Source organism: Chionomys nivalis, chromosome 10 (assembly GCF_950005125.1).
Source record: "Chionomys nivalis chromosome 10, mChiNiv1.1, whole genome shotgun sequence".
Classification (NCBI taxonomy): domain Eukaryota; kingdom Metazoa; phylum Chordata; class Mammalia; order Rodentia; family Cricetidae; genus Chionomys; species Chionomys nivalis.
In genome coordinates, this window is record NC_080095.1 from 67,121,747 (window position 1) to 67,143,907 (window position 22,161).

General features: G+C 43.7%; 1 protein-coding gene across 3 annotated transcripts in view; it reads right to left on the minus strand.

Moving 5' to 3' along the window:
* Akap6 (A-kinase anchoring protein 6) overlaps window positions 1-22,161 on the minus strand; it is a 390,732-nt gene that overhangs the window by 212,137 nt on the left and 156,434 nt on the right. For all 3 annotated transcript variants that reach the window (XM_057782237.1, XM_057782240.1, XM_057782239.1), the window contains exon 4: window positions 12,744-14,501. In XM_057782237.1, the coding sequence (XP_057638220.1) occupies window positions 12,744-14,501 (1,758 nt within the window). The remainder of the gene's footprint in view (window positions 1-12,743; window positions 14,502-22,161) is intronic.

Below are 22,161 nucleotides of genomic sequence, written 5' to 3' on the forward strand. Positions count from 1 at the left end.
TTGACACAAGTGTGGAGCGGAACGTGTTGCTATAATCCTGTTTGGATTTGCCCCAAATGCTTTCATGATTAAGACCCGACAAGCCAAATGTCTTCTGCAAAAACACACATAGACGGATGGAGTATTTGTAGAATACTGAGGTTATTCAAAAGGTTACCTGTGATTGTTGAGTTGTTACTTAAATAGTCTCAGCTTTCCTCTAGGAAGCATGCACTTCTTTCATAATAACAAGGCTCTCATTCATAGAGAAAAGATTATAATCCCACGCACAGAGATGCTAATGCAAACAAGAAAATGCTACAGCTTCTGGAGAATGTCAGGGCTGCCAATCAGTGGAGGGCACAACTCAGTGAGTTCTCCATTAGTACAGATGACCCGCGAGAGAGAAAGCACACAACCAGTCTTCAAACACCCCTTCAAGTCTGCCTACTTCAAGGCACCCCAATTTCAAGTGAGGGAAATGAGGTTCGGAAAGTTACACACTGAGCCATAACGCACATCCAGTGGATAACTGCCCCCAGAAGAACGTGGGCATCACATCCTCGAGTTTCAAAGTACAAGTAATTGTACGTTTTAAAGTTTCCATGGGCATCCTTTGGATGAGGGTCCTGGAGTTCAAAGTAAGACATGGGCTTTGAGAATCATACAGTTTCCAAGGCTGCTGGTTAAACTATGCATTGGGTAACATTAGGCCAGCTGGATTGAATATTAAATTGCCCTTCTCGTCAAACTCCACAAAAATCCGTACATACGTGGATTAAGTCGTTTTTAAACACTTTATTAAGACTTCATGATGAATCAGAAACTGTAGCAGCTTCTAGGACTGGCAGGTCAGGGCTCCACGCTCTTCAACAGTTCAATGGGCAAGACATTAGGGCATGAACTTGCGTGATCAGGTAGATCCAACCTTTGATCTAAAAATTCCTTTAGACTTATAAGTTACTGGAAGAATGGGGGAACATAGAAAATACAACATCAATGTCCTAGTTTGCAGAAGAACACCGGCCAAAGCTAACTTGGGTAGAGAGCTCATTGGCTGACAGAGTAGTCTATCGCTGAGGGACGCCACGGTGGGAACTAAGCAGAGACATGAACACCTTTCCCAGCTTCCCTCTGCCTTGCCAAGCTGCTTCTCTTCAGGAGCCCAGGCCTACTGAGCTAGGGATAGCACCACCCACAGGGGACTGGGTCTTCCTACATCAATTAACATTTCATAAAATGCCCCACAGATATGGCCGCAGGACAGTTTCATGGCAATTCCTCAACTGAGGAATTGGTCCTCTTCCTGGATGACCCTAATATGGGTCAACTTGACAAAAACTAACTAACCAGTCCACTGAACACGGACAGAAGATGGCAGCTTATGGAGAATGCCAGCAGGTAGAAGGGACCGGGCCAACTGATAACAAGAGGATAAAGATGCTAGCGTCTGAGATAACTGGTACTCTTCCTTGACAGAAAGGAGAGGAAGTTCACAAGCAGTTCACAGAAAGATGGGGAACATAGTGATCTTAACTTTCTTTCTGAACCCACTCACTTACGACTTCCAGCAAGGAAGATAATGTGTGAGGTTGGAATTCTGCAGGAAGATCTAGTCGGTGACAGCCTGCGAATGGTGCTGGAGACTGTGGCATGGATGAGACAAGCCAGCAGTGGGGTGGAGACAGCAGACCTATTGTGTGCTCTGTACTGTGATGCCTAAAACACATAGCACACTCAAGTTTCTCCACGCCAGCTCCCTGTGCTCCGTCCGCCTTGGTGGTTATGGTTGTGCCTTAATGTTGATGGTGAAACCTTTCTAAGGAACCAAACTCGCAGAAGAGAAACCTCTCTAGAGTCCCTGGGGGCTTAAAAACAAAGAGCCGGCAGCTGGGCATTGTGTAGCATCACATGGAGGTTAGAGGTGAGTGAAGGGGAGGACTCTGGATGCCGTGGAAGCGGGACGCAAGATGCTCTGCCTGGACTTGGAGAGACAGGCACTGGCTCTCAAACGAGACCACCAAACAGAGCGGCATTCATTCCTCCTCTCTTCTGTACGGCTCACCGTCTTCCTTATAGTTTAACAGGGAACAGATCTTTTTTCTATACACTCAACTTACTTACTGTACCTGTCCTTCAAGATCCACCTTAAATGTTCATCTCCTAAGAATCATTCTAGTTTATTGCGATTTTTTTTCAGCATCTTGATCATTTCTTTTCATCCTGATTCATCAGGAGTTTGATGGACACTTCTAAACCTATTGGAGGCCTTACCCCTTTCCGTACATAACATAGTATAACCACCCTCCTTCTGGTTAAATTTACTGTGGGAATTATTTATAAGTATATAGTTATAAATATATTATAAATATTCATACTTACAAATAAGTAAGTACATATGATTTATAAGGTTGCTGTGTGGCAGTGTTAAAAACTAGAATGCTGCTTATATTTGTCTGAACACATAGTCGTTGCGTAAATTCCTCAACATAAACTTCCTAAGATGACGGAGAAGTACATTAACTAAAATCATTGGACCATTTAGGTGAAAATCGGCTCTAATACAACATAAACATCTGTGGCGGCGCAAATGAATGCAGACAGATTATATAGATATATACAGCTTTAATAAGGAAATAAACTTACAGGACCACAGGTTCCCGCGGAGCACTGGAAAAGCGGAGCAAAAGAAAAAGGGCTGCTGGGCTCACGCCCGGCAGATTTATCCGTAAACATTAGCCCGAGGCGAACACGCCCCCAATGGGTGGGGCTATGTCCCTACAAACATCCTTCAGGGCAGGAGGCCCAGAGTTTCACAAAGAATTGGTATAGGAAACTAGGGTTAGCCATGAGAGGTCCCAAGATGTGGGAGGGGTAGATGTGAACAATATGGGGGGGGGGCGGGATCAGGTAGGAAGCTGACTTCAAAGAGACCTCGGCAACTCACGGGTGGAGGAGGAAGTGAGGGAAGACGGTAATAAGTAACCCGTTGGGCTCTTTAGACACTTTAAGCACATTGGTTGTCACGGCCTTACGCCAGGTAGCTATTTCATTTTGCAGGTGCTCTTCTGAGATAGTGTCTTGATATGTACAGGATGGCTTTGACCTCCCTGGCTTGTCCTGGGTGGCTTCAACTCATGATTCTCTTGCCATATTGTCATATGCTGGGAGCAGTAATCCTACTTTACAGGGGCCACAATTGCAGTACCAGCAAGTCAAATACTTACCCCAGAAAAGACAGATGCTAAGTTTAACACCAGAGGGTAAGTTAGTTTAGACATGTGGCTCTAGAACCCACCTTCTTGGCCTTATCTTGCCACTGTGCAGAATAAGGGAAGCCTTTCACTCACGAGCACATTACTCGCAAATCTCTCCCCACCAAGTGTGACTTCCTTTTGTGATAAAGTCCTGTCTCCCACGCTTCTGTGGTCCTCTTTTTTATATCTGAAGCAGGACTCTTACAGCAGTACTTCGGCTGCTGATTTCCCAGGAGAATTGTGTCAGCAGAAGATCCAGGCACAGTATGATTTCTTACAGGTCCTACACCTCATCAATCAGACCTTGGTCAGCGGTCTCTTAAACACAACGCACCAAGCGATATGACACCTGGAGGGAGCGAGGCGGACAAGGAAAACAGCTTCACTGAAGCTTTACATTGCAAATGTAAATTTAAATCTAAATGCTTATTTTACATTGCAAATGTAAATTTAAATCTAAATGTTTATTTTACATTGCAAATGTAAATTTAAATCTAAATGTTTATTTTGTAGCTAGAAATACAAATCTCTGTGCTCCAGAAAATAAAGAAATCATAGCAAAAATGTGTCATCAACTATGTCTTCTTTAATTTGGGGGTCAGAGAGGAAGAAAAGGCTACAGTGTTAAATTGTAAATTGTGATATTACCTCTCTTGCTCTCTTGCTCTCTCTCTCCCCCCCCACACACACATGCAAGTGATTCTGAAGAATCTCCAGAAAGCCAAGTCAGAACATTACCTCTAAGTGATACTTTGCCAATAAGATTTTCTTAACACATTCAAGAAAGAATAAAATACAGTCACTTCCTTCACTCCTAGCTAACACATGAAGGTCAGTGCTTCTCGTGGGAACCGGACCAAGCCACCAGCTTCCTGGGATGGAAGCCAACATCTTCATCCTTCAGCCTGCAGAATGGAAAACACCCAGGCCTGACTTCAGAGAAACATCTTTCCCTGTGAAAGCTTTCATTCACGGGAATATTCCCAGTCCATCAGCTTTGGACAGCAAGACCTCGGGCTCAGACAGGGGCTGACTTCATGAGTGACCTTGACACAGAACCTACACTTTAGGAATGATTTTCCTTACCTTGTATGAACAGAGGGCAAACAGTCCTAATAGGCAGCACAAAGGCGGGTCTGCCAAGATGAAGGTTTGCACTACGGTGCATTTACCTGACCTTACTTGACACTCATTCATATTAACCCACGTCTAATTCTTACTGGGCCAGTCACTTCCTTACTGTCACCATTGGTCCATCTCTGGGAATCTTATAAATTATAGCCAGGCCCCATTCCTCCCAGATGTCTCTTTCAGGTCCTGATTCCACTCAGATGTCTGTTTCAGGCCCTGATTCCTCCCGGATGTCTGTTCCTCGTCATGTTATAGCACCGAGAACACATCGTGAATAGTTTCACACATCCAAGCTTGCTAATGTCACAGCCTAGCTTTCACATACCACTAAGATTTTCTAAGAGAAATTCATCCAGAATCACATGTGACAGAGTTAGCCATGTTGACTATGAATGCTTTGCTTCCTTGTTTCTCCCAGCCAACCTTGTACAAAACTCCAGACCCAAGAAATATATTTAGGCCAATCAATGAAATTTGTTTATTGTTTATTTTTCAAAACTGAGACAAGGGACCAAAAGTATTTATTCTAGTTTTGTTCAATATAAGTGATGCCAATTCTCTAGATTTATACAAGAAAATCATAATAGCATTCATGTAGCCTTTACTGTTTAGAATTTTATAAAATAATCAATGCAGTGGTGTAACAAAAATATACCCTATCTCAAAACTGCAAAGTTCATCCAATCTCAGTGGCTCTCATCTGTAATCTCAAAACTCAGGAGGTTATGCCAGCAAGATCGCAAGTTTGAGATCAACTTGGGCTACAAAGTAAGTTCTAGGTCAACCTTGGCTACAAAGTCAGGCTCTATCTCAAGAAATAAAATCAAGCAAAAAACACAAAACTTTTACAGTAAACTTTTAAAGACTTAAGTGTCCATGATTAAGATGCGGGGCTGTGAATTAAAACCAAACACCCACCTTCCCGTCACTGGGCAGATCTGTAGCGCTCCTGTTCTTCTTTATTAATTAATAAAAGAGACAATTTATACACTTTATCAGTTAAATGTGATAAGGCATGGGAGGACTGACTATTTAGTATCCTTGCTGAAATGTTACAAGTACACAAAAAGGTAGAGATTTTGTTAGATTTGCAACTGTCTCCTTCTAAAGCACCAGAGCAATGAAAGTTATTGCTTCATATTTAAGTAGGAGAGAATAATTCTCTGATGTCCTAAGCATTTGGGTCTGCAAGATGGGTTAATGGATAAATGCTTGCTGTGCCCTCCTGATGATCTGAGTTCAATCCCCAGAAACAGCGTCAAAAGCTGGAGATGCTCTCATGTCAATAATCACGGTGCTCGTATGATGAGCTAGTGGGTGGAGCCAGGAATGTCACCCCAAAGCACATGAGCCAGCTAACCTGGAGTGCACAGAAAGGCAGAGACGAGACCCTGCTGTAGCAGGGGGGGAGAGACTGCAGTTGCCTGCTGTCTCCTGACGTCAGCAAATGTACTGCAGCTCGCTCTCCCTCCCTCCCTCCTTCCTCCTCTCCCTTTTCCAACTATATCCCTATCTTCTTCTCTCCAAATTTAAAAATGTCTTTAAAATGTAAAGCTGAACGCCAAATGCACTTTGTAGTCATACTTTTACCTGAGGATGTTGCCAAATCACGGCCCTTCTATACCAAGCACACACACACACACACACAAACACACACCCCTTGATATTTTCATCTTCACGTTTCTAATTTGTGAAGAGAACCAGTTGCAGTGCCTCATATTGCCTCATGGTGGTGCAAAATCATCACTAATAGACCATCTGCACAGATGCATTCCTCATGGGTAAGCAAGACGGAATTTGTTTCTAATCTGTGGTTCTTCTCAGCCAACCTTGAACAATGACCTTGACACACTCGACAAATCTATCAGCAGTGTTAATGCACAGCTGCTTTGCCCCTGCGGCCTTGTTACGAATGCATCACACTGAAGACCTGTTATTATCCCTAAAGAGAATTTTGTGGGCTTATCTTTAAAACTGTTGTGTTGATTTAGAATTCTCAACTTGGATTGCGGCCCCGGCATCGGCATTTAAATGACATTTACTGTGTGACCTAACTTCACGTGGTCCCCGTGGGCCATTCATTAACTCCTTACAACTCATCCCGCCCCCCGAATTTCCACTTGAGATCTTCAGTCAGCTCTTTCCCCGCTTTCTTATTTTAAAACAGACACAAAACCATAACAAATCGTCTTTATAGACACAGTGATGTAACATAACTAGCCTACTGGGAAGAAAAAGAAAGAAAGAAAGAAAGAAAGAAAGAAAGAAAGAAAGAAAGAAAGAAAGAAAGAAGAAAAGGAAAGAAAATTCCAAAACAGCTAAAAGGGTTATTTTCCAACTTAGCCGGACACTGCAGAACTTGAAGAACTATAATACTTTTTAAAAAAAATTCCTATTGTGTGTATATGTGTGTGCCACAGTATGAACATAGGGGTCAGAGAACAGTTTATGGAACGGATTCTCTCCCCCTCCTTTAGTGAGTCCCAGGGATCAAACTCAGGTCTCGAGACTTAAATGGCAAGCACCCTTTCCCACTGAGCCATCTTGGTCTCCGGTCTTACAGGGCAAGCACCCACCAGCAGATTCTGGCTTAATTGCCCTGGGGCGAAGCCTGACACAGGGCTGTTTGGAATGACCTCCAGGGTTTATAATGAGCAGCCACAGCTGAAAACCAGCCTGCTTAGAGGCTTCCCCCAAACCAGGGCCAGATTACTTTTTAGAAGCCACCGACCCTATGTGCCAAAAATCCTAAGCACTTTCCCATCAAAGATTACAGATGAGTGACTTGAAGCCAAATCTTTTCCCACAAATGTGTTTGCTGGGTCTGTTTAAAGACTGCTCAGATTCAATCTTAAGAATTGGGAGATGTCACATAAAATGTAGGTTTCCTACTTTTTTTTTTTTTTTAAATCTCATACAAGGCCACCTCCTATGCAAATGTCATCTGAAGCTGGGAGGGGCTGCCTGCAGGCATGATGTGTAGACTCCAGTTGAATCAGTCTGTTGGTTTATGCATTTATTTATATTTATTTATACATCCTATATATCGCTTATGCACCCTATATGTCCTTTATACATCCTACACGGCCGCTTTACCTCACCCACCTGGTCTCTTAGAACAGTTAGTTTGCAGCCCTCGCCTAGAAGTTTAAATTTAATTAAACATTCACTCGTTCATTCAGTTATCCCTGTATTCATTAAACATATTTCTTTTGTAGCTTTGCTGTGCAAACATTTGGCATTCACATTCCCTCTCTGGCCTCTTTCTTCCTACTTTCAAGCCCCGTCCTTTTAAGGAGCTGTTCTAAACAGCAGGGACAACACACATTTCCTCTCCCAGCAGGAAACACGCACAGGTCCATTTCTGAGATGCCCTTGTGATCCAGACCCTCTGAGCAGATGGAATCTGTGAAACTTTCACATCCGTAGAAGAAAACTGGTTGCCTCTCACACTTCCTTTCTCAGAAGCCAGAATGAACACGAGGCCCAGAAGACTGAAGAAGCAGGAAGGAGAGAAAAGACAGGAAGAAGAGAGTAAATGCAGAGACAAGGGACGACATGGCGGACACTGGAACTGTGGGAGGAAGAAGCTAGTGCAAGACAATCCCTGAACGGAACAGCAGGTGTGTGTGTGTGTGTGTGTGTGTGTGTGTGGTACATCTTCATAGCAAGGTGCAGTGATATACATATATAATAATAATATGTAATAAGAAATGCAATAAGAAATAAGAATAAGAAATGCAAAGTGTTTCAAACTATGGGACTTATATGGGTGGATAATAAGAACAAAACTTAGACTTGTGCTAAGTGAAATAAGTCAGTTACACACACACACACACACAGAGAGAGAGAGAGAGAGAGAGAGAGAGAGACTGCACCATTCCATGTAGATGATGTTGCCAGAGTACTTAAAATCGGAGGAAAGGACCCAGAAGGAAGAGAAGTAAGGATAGAATCAGTTATTCTCAATCTGTGGGTCACAACCTGTTTGGCGTTGAACAACCCTTTCTTGGGGGTTTTCTAAGACCATAGAAAAACATATCAATTGTGATAGATACAATAGAGAAAGTATAGTTATGAAGTAGCAACGAAAATAATGTTATGTTTGGGCATCAGCACAGCGTGAGGAACCATATTAAAGGCCGCAGCATTAGCAGGGCTGAGAACCTCTGCACAGAGTTTCAGATTTGCGAGAGGAAAATGCTCTTAAGAGCTGTTTCACCCGACACTACTGAACTGCATGCCTCAAATGGTTAAAATGGCAACTTCCGTTGTGTGGTTTGCGTAGCCACAACGAAGGGAAACCAGAAAGGAAAGACAACAAAATAGCTACGCTATGATGGCCACCGTCAGGGTGTTGTGCACATACCCAAAATGAAGTCTGTCTGTGTCCATTTTACTGTGGGAAATCAGTGTTAAAGCCAGCACCATCTAAATCCACTCTCCGACATCCACAAGACGCTCAACCCACGGCTTCCCAGCTCCATCTTGGAGCGCAATGACAGTTGTCTTTGTGCAGAAAGGGTGACAATTTCGTGCAGCCCAGTGACAAAGAGCAAGCACTGAACTGGTATTTGCTGCCCTGGATCCAAAATAATTTATGAGCGATGACATCCCCAGCTGGAAAACAAAGTTCTTAAAACTGGCTTATAGATGCCTTCCCGAACAAGACAGAACAACAGCTGAGCCATTTAACTATAGCCGAGATACCATAATCTGCTGTTTGAAGACATTTGTGTCTGTGTGGAGAAACGGACCTATCTAAGATGTGCAGACGTCCAACTGAAAGGTGCGCTCTCCAGGACAGTGCCAGCCATCCGGAGCCCCGGGGTGTGAGAAGTGGACCTTGGACCTTGGACAACACAGAGAATGCTTATCAGGACGTCTTCACTGTGATGCCACCCAGGGCTGCTCTTCTGGGAATCACTCAGCTGTTACAGTAGATCCAAGAATCTCACCCCTCCCACGCCCTGCTAGACAAGTGGCTGTTTCCCACGTGGTCATGAAAATCAACCACCGTCCATTATGAACCCAGGAGTGCTTCTGTGGACCTAATAAATAGATTTCTAACCTATATTATGATTACTGTCTGAAATCCTTGGCATTTCACTTTATCTCACTGATAAAACAAAGTCCCTCTATCTAGCATCTCAACTGGATTCCAGCCCTTACAGTTAGCAGCCACACAACCCTAGGCTCTTACAGTCAGCAGTCATGTGACCTTAGGCCCTTACAGTTAGCAGTCTTCTGACCTTAGGCCCATCATTTGCATTTGATCCTCAGAATCATCATCTGTAAGATGGGGCAGGTGTTGCACAGGGTCAGGGTATAAATGAAAGGTTCTACCGCAGCAAAGGACATATAATACATGTGACTCAGAAACGGCTTCCCGTCTTTCTCCTCAGTCAAGAGCAGAGGCTAGGAACTTTGCCCCACAAAGGACTAGACAGGAAATGCTTCCTTCTTTACAGGCTATATATTTTCTGTCACAACTCCTCAAGTCCATCATTGCAGAGCAAAAGCATCCGTAGACCAAAAAAAAAAAAAAAAAAAAAAAAAAAAAAAAAAAAAAAAAAAAAACCAGCATAGCTGTGTTCCCAGAAAGCATGACTTTACAAACAGGCTAGGAATAACTGAGCGGTTGAGCACGGCCTAGCATGTATGAAGTTATGAGGTCCTAGGTTTGATCGCTCAGCACTTCAAAGAAGAAACAGAACAAAATAAAGCAAACCAACAACAGCAAGAATAAACAGGCTTGGGCTAGAATCACCCTCCAGGCCAGAGCTTCCACCCTAATGTTAGTTACACCATATAGATCCAGATGTTACACGTGGTTAATTTCTAACCTATGTTAAAGTCCATCTGCTTTGGCCACTCCCTTCCCTAATGTCTCCTCATCATTTTTATTCTATGTCATGCATTATCAGAAAAAAGCCACTTCAGTGGCTTGATTTAATTTTTCTCTTTTAATTTTATGTTGAAAGCTCACAGAGTGGCAGACCCTCAAACCTGAAACTCTCAATCAACTTACCTATCCCATAGGCTCTCGGAAAATCATGGGGAGTTGAGAAAAATCCCCTCAAGCTTCCTATGAGGGCCAGGAAATACTAGCAAACAGAAAGGAGCTTCCATGTGTGCAGAAGGAAAGGGTGTGACTTGATCCCTGGTCTATAAAGTATTCCTTAACAAATATGTCTGTTCTTGCTTCCATTAGAACAAGAATTTCTTGAAGGACCTAAGTCCGTAGCTAACAGTTACCTCAGGGCAGGGCAGAACCCAAGACTGGGTATAGGGATAGCAGCAAGAGATATGCTGGGTAATTTTTAATGTCTATGTTCTTCAACCATGTAAATATTTTGCCTATTTAAAAAAAATGGGTTTCCAAAATGGACAGGGAAAAGGCCATGAGGCCTAAGCCTTACACACAGAACTACAGGTAACCGAGTGAAACTGGGATCAACAACAATCAGTGAAAAAAGAGAGGCCAGGAATTGATGGAGGGTGGGGAGGGGTATATGAGAGAGTTGGGAGAGAGGGACAGAAAGGGAGACCTGTAATTAAATTACAGCCTCAAAAATAAGCCAACAAGAGTGGGTTTCAAAAGAGCAAAAGTACACTACAAAGCGAATTTTCCTACTAATAAAACCTAATGGTTTTGCGATGGTCTTCAGAGCCTTGCAGCATAAGGTCAACTCTAAGTGTGGAAACTTCCACTTTCTGACCATAGACTTTCCAGCTAGGAAGGCTCTGTGCATCTCCATGGCCAAGTTCATCCCCATTCTGACCCCTGTGGCTTGGTGTATGCTTCCTAGACTTCTACAGGTCTAAGTCCTGCATGCCATTTGATGCTCGACACAAGGGTTAGGACTTGGCGAGAATTTCTGGAGATGCCATATCGTCTCTACCTACTGTATAGAGCATTTCCAGGCAAGAATACGGATAACCTCTATTACAGTACAGGAGGGGCACAGGAACACATAGACAGTACTGTGGGCTCCAGAGAAGACCGCCTGGTGTCTCTCAGTCCGACTCTCCTTGTCTATATTATCCCAGTTAGTTAACCCCACTTGTAACTAAGGTTAAGATTGTGAGGATTGGACACACCGACACTTGAGGTAACAATTGTTTGAAACATTACTAGTCTATATTCATGCTAATTTTATTTTATGAACTTAGTTTTTTTTTCTTTAAGTTATTTTGTCCATGTGTGCCATTTAACAGTGCCTAGCCTTATAGTGGTCCCTGAATAGTGTTCAACAATAAACATCAAAGAATGAGAGAAGTGTCCGAGTGGACCCAGGGGTTACAGGGACATTCTCTTCTAAATCCGGATGGCTCTGACACTGGTTCTCCACTGCTATTGATTTCCCTGTAGGAGACATTCCAGTCTCTAATGCCACCGCAGTAAAAGCAACTGAAGAACCAAAACAGAGATTTGTGGCTTAGCTTTCCTAGGAAAGGTGTTGATCAGTTGGTATGTCTGCCAACCCAACCAGTTTAGCGTGGAGGGTGAACATAGGTTTGCCAGATATGTTCCATCCACGTAAAGAGGAATGATCACGTGTGATCTGCCCTCTTTGCATAATGGCTGATATGGGCTTGGGAGTGCACCTGGCAGATTTTTACCCAAGATAAAGTACTAAACAAATTTTCCAAGGTATGGACATTTATACATCAATTAAAAAATAAATAACGATCAAATTAACTGGATCTGCTTCCAACAGAGTTCTAGAGAAAGCGAACCCTTTTGATGTAGATGCCTCTTAAAGAATAAAATCGTAACTTATATTATGGAGTTTTGATGACTGTCTTCAAAGGTTCTACCACATCCAATAATTCCTTCCAAAAGTAGAGATTTACTCCAAGTTAAATTTCTTTCCCCAGATTCCCTGGGTAGTGCATGTGAGAAGTGGTTTAGAAATAACCCAGAGGGCCCCCAAAGGCAGAGGAGCAGAGGAAAACCAGCAAGTGGGACATGCTCGGTCTTTCCAATAGGAGGTGCTAGAGGCCTGGGAGCCATTCTAGGGCTGAGAAAAGAGATTTAACAGTGCTGAAACTGTGATACTCTATCCGGAGACCCTTGGTATGTATGTTAGAAGCTGTTTTCGACCAGTGGCATCAGCCCATGGTTCATCAGGAACCCGTTCAGTTTGAGCAGTACCAACAGAATTCTGCAGCAGGCAGTGACTATACTGACAAGACCCTCGGGATGGACAAAATGCCTAAATGTGGGGGTCGTGTATCTTTTCCATGTCTTTCTTTGACGAAAAAAAAATTGTTACCTTATTTGAGAATGCAGTGGGGATTTGAGAATGCAGTTTCTCCAGCATTATTTCTGAAACTCAGGCAAGAAACCACTAGTAAAGCTAAGCTTACCTCTATTCTTTCCCATATGGCTTCATAGTTGTCTTGGTGTTGAATATCTTGCATGAGCTTCTGAATTAAAGCTGATTTTGTAGCAGAATGGCTCTCGTTCTTCTCAGAGGACGAAGGCCTCTCTGATTTCTCATCCGTGTATTTTTTCATGCAAGAGAGGGGCACGCATAGGTCCTCATCAGAAAGAATGTCACTCAGGGGCCCGGATTCAATGCTCTCCCCGAGAGAAGAAGCTATGTCACTGGATGAGCTTGGGGACACCCTGCCTAGCCTTGTGTGTTTTCTCCTGCTGTGGTATGTTGGGTAGATTTCCGAGTCAGAGTTCATTTCGGACAGTTCCCAGTCGTCGATGTTCTGGACCGTCTCTCTGGGTTTCGGAGGTAAAAGCTTGGTGAGAGATTCCAGCTTCAGGGCCAGCACCTCTGTCTGTTTCAGGTGGGACGGTAGCGCTAGGTATTCATCAGAGCCGTACCAGGCCTCCTCCTCCTGACTGTTCTGGGTGATGTGACTTGGAGCAGGGGAGCCATCTTTTTGGCTTTCACTCTCTGAAAGAAGAGGAGCTGGAGCTCTGCTGCTATCGGACCCAACAGAGGATTCACTGCTATGGCTGCGAGGGGGTGAGCTGGAGACCTCGGACTGCGCTGGCAAGAGCCGGCTCCAGTTTCTCTGATGGGGCAGCTCGAAGGAGGATGTTGATGCAGAATCCGTTTCTGGTCTCACTGTGTCTTTGGGAGCCCCAGGAGGCACCATGCTCGGCACTGCTGAGCCCCTGGTGGTCTGGGCTTGCATTCCCGAACCAGTTCCTCGTTTAGGGTTTTGGCACAGAGGTACCTCTGCCGAGGTCTTGTGTGGTTTTTTTAGTCGCGATTTCTCTTTATGGCAGTCAGTAAGCCTTCCCAAACTGGAAGAAATTTCTTTAATATGACTTCTGACTATGTTTTCAAGATTGCCAATCCCCACCTTATGCAAGCATTCATAGGACTGGCTGGCAGCCGAAGGGCTGCTGGGGTAGGAAGACTGTAATATTAAGCAGAGTTTAGATCTGTCAGGGGGGTCCACCAGGGAAGGAGTGCTTCTGCTCAACTCTGGATTCAGGTCAACCAGCTGCCTCTTGCCGTCGCTGCCTTTCCGCTCACTCACGCGAGTTTCTTTGAGGAAAAGTCCTCTTTTGGGCCGCGTGGGCTGTGTGGGAGAGTCCTCATTATAATTAAAGCAATCGCGGATGGATCTCTTGGGAGTCATAATTTCACAAGGAACAGACTGGGTTTTCTTTGCACTCAGCTGTGGGGAGGAACTGGGGTCTTGCTTTGTGGTCTCCGAAGGGTGTTCCGCCGCGTTTGTCAGCGCGTCTCCTAAGGACCGCATCCCTGATGTTGAGCCCGGCTGCTCTCCAGATGTTGAAGCACTGTGTTCCTCCTGCTCACTTTTATTCTCTTCTGAAAGATGCTCTTGAGGTGCGTCCTCACTGGCTGTCTCGCAGCTGGAAGGGACAGGGTCAGCGGCCACGGTTAGCAACCCAACACTTCGGATAAGTTCCGGGAACTCCTTTTCCATCTCGCTGTAGCTCCAAGAGTCAAAAGGGTTCGTTTTGGCCTGGCTAGAGGTCATGTCACCCAGGCCGCCAAGCAGATCCTCACTCGGACTGTAGTCCGACAGTTCAAACGCAGTGATACCACAGTCCAGAGACAAGTAATTCTGTGAACACTTGATAGTTAGCTGCCCTGAGTCATCCACTTCTGTAAGAGAATCAAGCCGGCCCTGGAACACAGAAGAGCAACCGTGTCAATAAGGGCATCACAGGTAACATATATCAAATGCATTCCACGTGAAATCGGAACCAGATGTGCTTGCTCGAGACTGGCCCATAGAAAGGCACACCAACCAATTACCACTTTGCTTTATGCACAGTATCTGCCTTCTAAGTACCCAGGATTTAACGTGAGGTATAGAGTCTGAGGGATGGTGGAGACCAACCCCAAGCTTCCCACTGTGCCTTTTCTTTTTAAAACAGCACATTAATGGTTTCAAAAACGCTTCAGGTGTTGTTTGCTGCACATGGCTCTGGGGACAGGATTAGGATGCTAGTTACCCACGGCTCCACTGTCACCTTCTGTCCCCAGCTTTTCCTTCACTCTCACTTGCTAAGGTGCTGGTGCTGGTCTTGAACTCACACTGCACTTGTCAGGTGTGAACTTTCAATCCCTCTGCTGTGGCCTTTGAAGAGCCAGGATCACAGGCTACACTACAAAGACTGTCTTTATACACTTTTTAACTAAAATCTTAAGTAAAAAGCACATTTCAGAAGAAGAAGAAGAAGGGGGAGGGAGAGGGGGGAGGGAGGAGGGGGGGAGGAGGAGGAGGAGAAGGAGGAGGAGAAGGAGAAGGAGAAGGAGAAGGAGAAGGAGAAGGAGAAGGAGAAGGAGAAGGAGAAGGAGAAGAAGAAGAAGAAGAAGAAGAAGAAGAAGAAGAAGAAGAAGAAGAAGAAGAAGAAGAAGAAGAAGAAGAAGAAGAAGAAGAAAAAGTAATAGGAAAATAGAATCTTTATGGGGTTTTGGGGGTTCCTTTGTACCCCCACTCCAGCACCTTCCACAGTGGCTAAGTCAAGAACGATTTTAAGTAGAATAACGAACTGTATTAACCCAGTAATGTCAAACATTCATGCACAAATCACAGGAAAGTGTTTTAAAGCCATAACAGAGACTGTTAAAGAGCAGTTTCTATCTGGCCTCACCTTTTAAAGCTACACACAGCTCACACTTGAGAACGTTAGTGTTCAAACCTCATCACCCCCACCCCTCCCCTCCTCTGCAACATCTCTCCCTCCCCCTGCTCTCAAACACTGCATCTCAATTGCTAGCGGCCCTTCCCGGTTATTATCTATGATTCCATGTGGGCCAATAGGATTTGAAATTCATCCACACTAATAACAGCATTATAAGTATTTTTAGTCTTTAATTGTGAAATTGAGGTTTTTTTCCCCCTCATTGCTAATGTAGTTTCTATACCACATGACAAACAAGAAGGTTTTTAATTGATGATGTTGCATACAAACTGGATTCTGTTTACCAAGCTGAAGGACAGCCTGGTCTAGGCCCTTAGCATATGAAGCAAGAGTGCAAAGGTGATTCCTGTTGCCTTAGCAGGGGCACTGGACTGGAAGCAATAATGCCAGACCCTCATCTAACTGTTGGGCCCGTGTCCCTTCTGCCCGGTCATCCTGAGACCCGGCCTCCTCATGACTCATGGCGTTTATTATCCGAGTGTTCATTTTGTCTCTGGACAGTTCTTCTCCTCCTTTCTGTCTCCCAATCCCAGCTCTTACTCTAAAATATCCAGATAAAACAATAATTATAGTGAACCATCTTTCCTAGGCCTGGCCTCCCTCCTTCCAAGTGGGGATGGCCCCCTCCTACTATTGCTCCTTCATTTAACCCTGACCACTTTCTTCTGGGGTCTGCACTATTTTCCTTGGGTATATTTCATCAAAAAGAAAAACTAAGTCACTATGGCCTGGTGACTAAGTACCAGCCTAGGCCTTGTACTGAGTCTGTCTGACCTGAAGTCAAATTCTAACTTTGATTACTATTTTAAGCTGACATGCCTGCTAGTTTGTGTTCCGTGCTGCCAGCAGAGGGACTTTATAAATTACAAATCTGTTCTGTTAATTCTCGCCCAGTCCAAACTCCCAGTGCCCTGCCCCAAGCCCAAACTCTGTTTGAAGGCAGGCTATGAATAGCACTGTCTCTGTCTCTCTCTCTCTCTCTCTCTTGCTCTCTCTCTGTCTCTGTCTCTGTCTCTCTGTCTCTGTCTCTCTCTCTGTCTCTGTCTCTCTGTCTCTCTCTGTCTCTGTCTCTGTCTCTCTGTCTCTCTCTCTCACCCATGCCACTTCCCTCCACTATGGCATCCTACCACAGCGTCTCTTTTTCGGTTTCTGAACATGCCAGGTCCCCTCCTGCATCAGGACTTTGCAATGCCGCCTACAATTTTATCTCAAATATCGGACTCTTCTTTACCCCTTAGATAATAGCTAAAGTTCTTACTTCATCAAGATTTTAGCCTCACACCTCAGTCAGAATCAATCATAGAAAGCTCTCAAGTCCATGCTAACTCTATTTAGCTGAACATCTCAGTGGAGAATATTAACTCATTAGTATTGAGATTATTCATCTAACTTATTTCTCCCTTTGTATAAAAGCATCATGAGACTGTCACCCACAGAAAACTGTGTTATCTGACCAGGGTCTCTTCATGTCTACACAGAGACATGTACAGAGAAAGCCATACCTGCTGAATGAGCGATATGGTGAGATTCTGTGGTCACTTGACGCCTGTATGGAGCTTCTTCCCCTGGTTATGGACTTAGACTTGACATAATGAGTAAACTCACTAAGTTCCAGAGCCAGATTCTCACTCTAACACTAATTAGCTCTGTGAGTCAGGCCAGCAGCTTGAGGTTGCTAATTCTCATTTCCTTCACCTATCAAATGGAAATGATGGGCAGGGGGAGGACTTACTGTGTAAATATGCTTGCTACCAAAGCTGACAACTTAGGATCCCAGGAACACACATGGGAGAAAGAGAAAACCAAATCCTGAACAAAGTCCTCTGACCTCCACATGCATGCTATGGCACATATGCAAACACACAGTTACACACACACACACACATACACACACACACACTACACACACACATACACACACACTAAATAAGTTGAAAAGAAAAAAAATTTCCAGATAGCAGTGGTACATACTTTTAATCCCAGCAAGTGAGAGGCAGAAGCAGATGAATCTCTGTGAACTTGAGGCCAGCCTGGGCTACACAGAGAATTCCAGGACTTTTAAACAGAGAAACCATGTCTAGAACCCCCCCCCCCCAAGGAAAGAATAAAAGGAAGGAAGGGAGGGAGGGAGGGAGGGAGGGAGGGAGGGAGGGAGGGAGGGAGGGAAGAAGAGGGAGGGAGGGAGGGAAGAAGAGAGAGAGAGAGAGAGTCAAAGAAAAAATGATAAGCGGTGCCACAGAGCTATTTAGAGACTAAGGGAGTTGGATACATGGCACGAGAGTCTGTGCATGGGAAGTGCCCCGTGGATGCTCCTTCTGTTGCTATGGATATCATTCCTCCTAGTAATGAAGCATATTGAGGAGGAAGCACAGTCACCTCTACAACTAAAGCACCTGAACAAGGGATGAAAATTAACCTCCAACCTCAACAAAAACGAGTTAAGTGGAGTTGTGTGTGGCACCGAGGCTTCCTGCCAGAAACCCAAACCACCCAGGGATGAGTCAGACAAACAAAAGTTACAGTTTGCATCTTTTAAGAGAATAAATCTCACAATTTAAAGGGAGATTTTTAAAAATTGTTTGATTTTGCTAGCCATTACTTAAGAATTTCTCTTCTATAAAGATACAATTAATATTTTTATATAAAAGAGTTTAATTGGATTTACCCTATGCAGGGGCATAATGCTCCTCCTAGGAATTGTAGTTTGCCAAATAAAAAACCCAGTGCCAGATATAGGGTAACTCCACCCACGTTGTTGGTCAGAGGTATCCTGGGGACCCCAAAAACAACACAAATGGAACTTCTATATCACCCCCTCTCTGAGGTTCTGGGACTAATGTAAAAGAGAAGGACAGAAAGATCAAAGGAGCCAGGGGTCTGGGAAGACTGGGGGAAAACAGCATCATACAGATATACCAGGACCGGTGCTTTCATGAACTAACACTCCCCGCACGACATCCACACAGCTGTGCATCCATACATGACATCCACACAGCTGTGCATCCCCGCACGACATCCCCACAACTGTGCATGCCCACATGACATCCCCACAATTGTGCATCCCCGCATGACATCCACACAGCTGTGCATACCTGCATGACATCTGCACACCTGTGCATCCCCGCATGACATCCACACAGCTGTGCATACCTGCATGACATCCACACAGCTGTGCATCCCCGCATGACATCCACACAGCTGTGCATCCCTGAATGACATCTGCACACCTGTGCATTTCCTCATAACATCTGCACAGCTGTTCATCCCTGCATGACATCCACACAGCTGTGCCATCCCCGCCCGACATCCACACATCTGTGCATTTCTACATGACGTCAGTACATCTGTGCATCCCTGTACAACATCCACACATCTGTGCAAACCCACATGACATCCTCACAAGATCAGGCAATATTCCAGCAAGGAATTGGGAGGGATTCATAGGTCCTCAACCCCAGCTGAGGAGCTATTGACAGCTGGGAAAGGGAAAAAAAACATTTTTCTTTAAGGGTATGGCCTCCAGTAGGCTGAGATGCTCGAGTGGATGGCCCCACACCAGGAGTATATGGGCAACAGCGATTGGACTTGATGGGTTATATTTAGAGAGAAACAAGAAGGAGTTGAATGGGGTAGGGGTGTGAATCTGGTAGGAGTTAAGGGGAGGAGTGGAAGTTGAATATGATCAAAATATATTGCAGTAATTCTCAAAGAATTAATAAAATATTATATTAAAAGCTACTTAAATTATGGTTATGGTCCTAAGTCATTCCATAAGGCCTTTTAAACTGTCAACTAGTAGAAAATAAGAATATAATTTCTATTGTTTTTTACTGTCCTACAAGACTTTGACGTTAAAAATTTATTGTTATAATGAATAAATTTCAGAGTTTAGGCAATAACTAGATATTGAAAGCATTAACCACCTATTTTGCACAAACAGGGAAGGCCAGGAGTATATTTAGTCTTCAAAATCTTGAACAGTAGATGTTCAATAAATAACTGGACATGAGTATGTTACAAAACACATGGTAGATAAATAAATTACTTCATTTCAGAGAATAGAGTACGAAACCTTTGTAAAACTTTGCGGAACTCCAGCCAGTTACTGGCTTGATTTAGAAAAACATATTCAAAAGCATTTATATTATTATTATTGAATTTTTAAATGGAAAAAAATTTATCCCTCAAAAAGGATCATCAAGCAGAAATAGTATCATCTTGGGATGGGGAACAGAATCCAGGGGTGGGATGCTATCTCAGAATTCTTGAAGACCTGAACTAAATCCCTAGCATTGGGGGCAGGGGTGAGGGAGGTTGAACAGCAACAAGAGAACAATAAAACCAGTTTAGGTTTTACTATGCAGTGACTTTTTGCTGGGAGAGGAGGGTTTCATGTTGGGGACTGAACCAATCCTGGCCCATGTTAGGCTAGGTTTATTGCTATATACTATATATAATATATATACTATAGACTGTCGACCCTGCAGAGGCAATTTTAAGGGAAAAAATGTTCCCTGAAGTTTCTCATGCAGATTATTTAAAGTCTACTCAGGAAGGGCCACCCATTTAGTTATGCTGGTTCCTGCCACATCACAGACATTTTGCTGACATACGTAAACAATGAGTCTTGGAACCAAGGGATGGTTTTCCCACACTTAGAACCCAGAAGTATCACCCATACTGTTGGTAATGAGGGCTGTGTCCAAGCTGCCCAGCAATGTCTCTCCTCAGATACACCCCCATATCAGGAGGCTGCTCTTCAATGAAGGATGTGTTGTATGTTAGGTGGTGATTCATATTCTTTATTATTGGCTTCAGTCTTATCATCCACTTCAAGGAGCCTCACTTGCGTCTTTTCTAATTTGGACAGAAATCAGGCTTTGTTTCTTACCTGTAATTAAGTTAACTGAGGCCCAGATGTTCTTACATCTCTTCTCGGTACTATATTAGAGTTTGTCAGCGGCTGGAGGTGCAGCAGTGCTAACTCAGAAGCTGCTCCTGTTAATAAGTTCCACTGGCATATCAGAGTCCTCGGCTGGTCAGTGCCCATTACCTTTGCCCTCCAATTCATCACTGCCCCTCCTCTCTTCTCTAGTCGCTACAATCTCACTACACAATGCTCCATATGTTTTTATCTCTGTCGTACAAAATCACTGTCCTCTTACCAACACGCTACCCACCTACCCACACCCTTACCCTCAGATCAATGGCCCTTTCATCTTTGTCACTAGGGACTGTGATTCTAGATGAGTTCCAGAGAGCAACCGTGGATGAGAAAGAGTGGGTATAACAGGGAAAAGTGAAGCAAACTTCATTCTGATGGGTGGTGGGGAAAAATACAAAAAATCTTTCAACATCATTCAACCGCATAATAATTCTTAATAATTTTCATTTTCTGTAGATTGAAATTATAAATCAGATAATCACTATGACTAACTCCCAGTTCACCCATCTAATGTAATACCCCCTCCTTCTACACCTATAGCAGTGGTTATCTGCTTTAAGTTGCTTCATTAAATCTACAGACATTTGCATACAGTGATGGGACCGTCATGCCGTGGGAGAGCTGGTCCTTATGCAGCTCACAGGCTGGTAGTACTTTGTCTTGATAGAAACCAGCTGGTAACAAGGGCCCTTGTACAATTTGAGCTTTACTTCAAAGAGCTGTTTTTACGCATTTGTTTAGTTGCTTGGTTTGTTTGATTTTAACCACATACCTGCCATTTTGTTTATTATATATGGTTTACTCAATATTCAAATAGAGAAGAAGACTCAAATAATTAGAACTTGCCACTTTCTTGTCTTCCAAGCTCACTCTTCCCCCTTCTGTGTGGCTCTGAAATTCAAACGGATTCTGAAAACGAATCCCCTTCTTTGGATGGGTTCTAGTTTATCAGTGATTCGCTTTATTGTGTATTGTTTTACAATTTTGTTTACTTCCTTCGAACCTCTCACCGCTGAATGCATTCTGAGACTGTTATCTGAATTCCCTGCCCTTGTCTCAGTTCTGGCACGCTGGCAAAAATGGAAACATCCCCTGGTTCTCTGGTGTCATGAACAAATGAGATTAGAAAGGGTTCCTGAAGGGTGAGAGCAGGCAGAGCCTGATCCGCGTAAGCACCCACAAAGCAGAGGCGAAAAGGCCTCTGTTCTCCACCCTACACGCTGTGTATTCTTGTCTCTCTACAATAATTCTAAACCTGTCCTCAAATATAAAAATGCACCAAACTGCTTCAAATAAAATTTAGAAATACATTTTTAGTATTCCTCATAAGAATCATAATGGATACTTCATGAGGCAATCGCATGACATCATCAGGAAAACATTAGCTATTAGCACTTAGCTTCATTTGCTTTGTCCCCATTCTGTGTGTGTTTCCATTTCATGAATGTTGCAAGGTCAAATGCAAATTATAATCCATAAAACAATTGAGATAAATTCACTGCTGTATCTTCAAATTCCTATAACAAAGATCTGGTAAACAACTCACATACTTAGCAAATCAATATATAAAATTAATTTCTTTGAATCAGTTTTCATGTCCCTTCCAGCGATAGACAGAAACGAATCTGAAGAAAGATGTCTTTAGAATGCAAACAAGTACCCCTCATCCCTGATTTCCATCTGCACATATG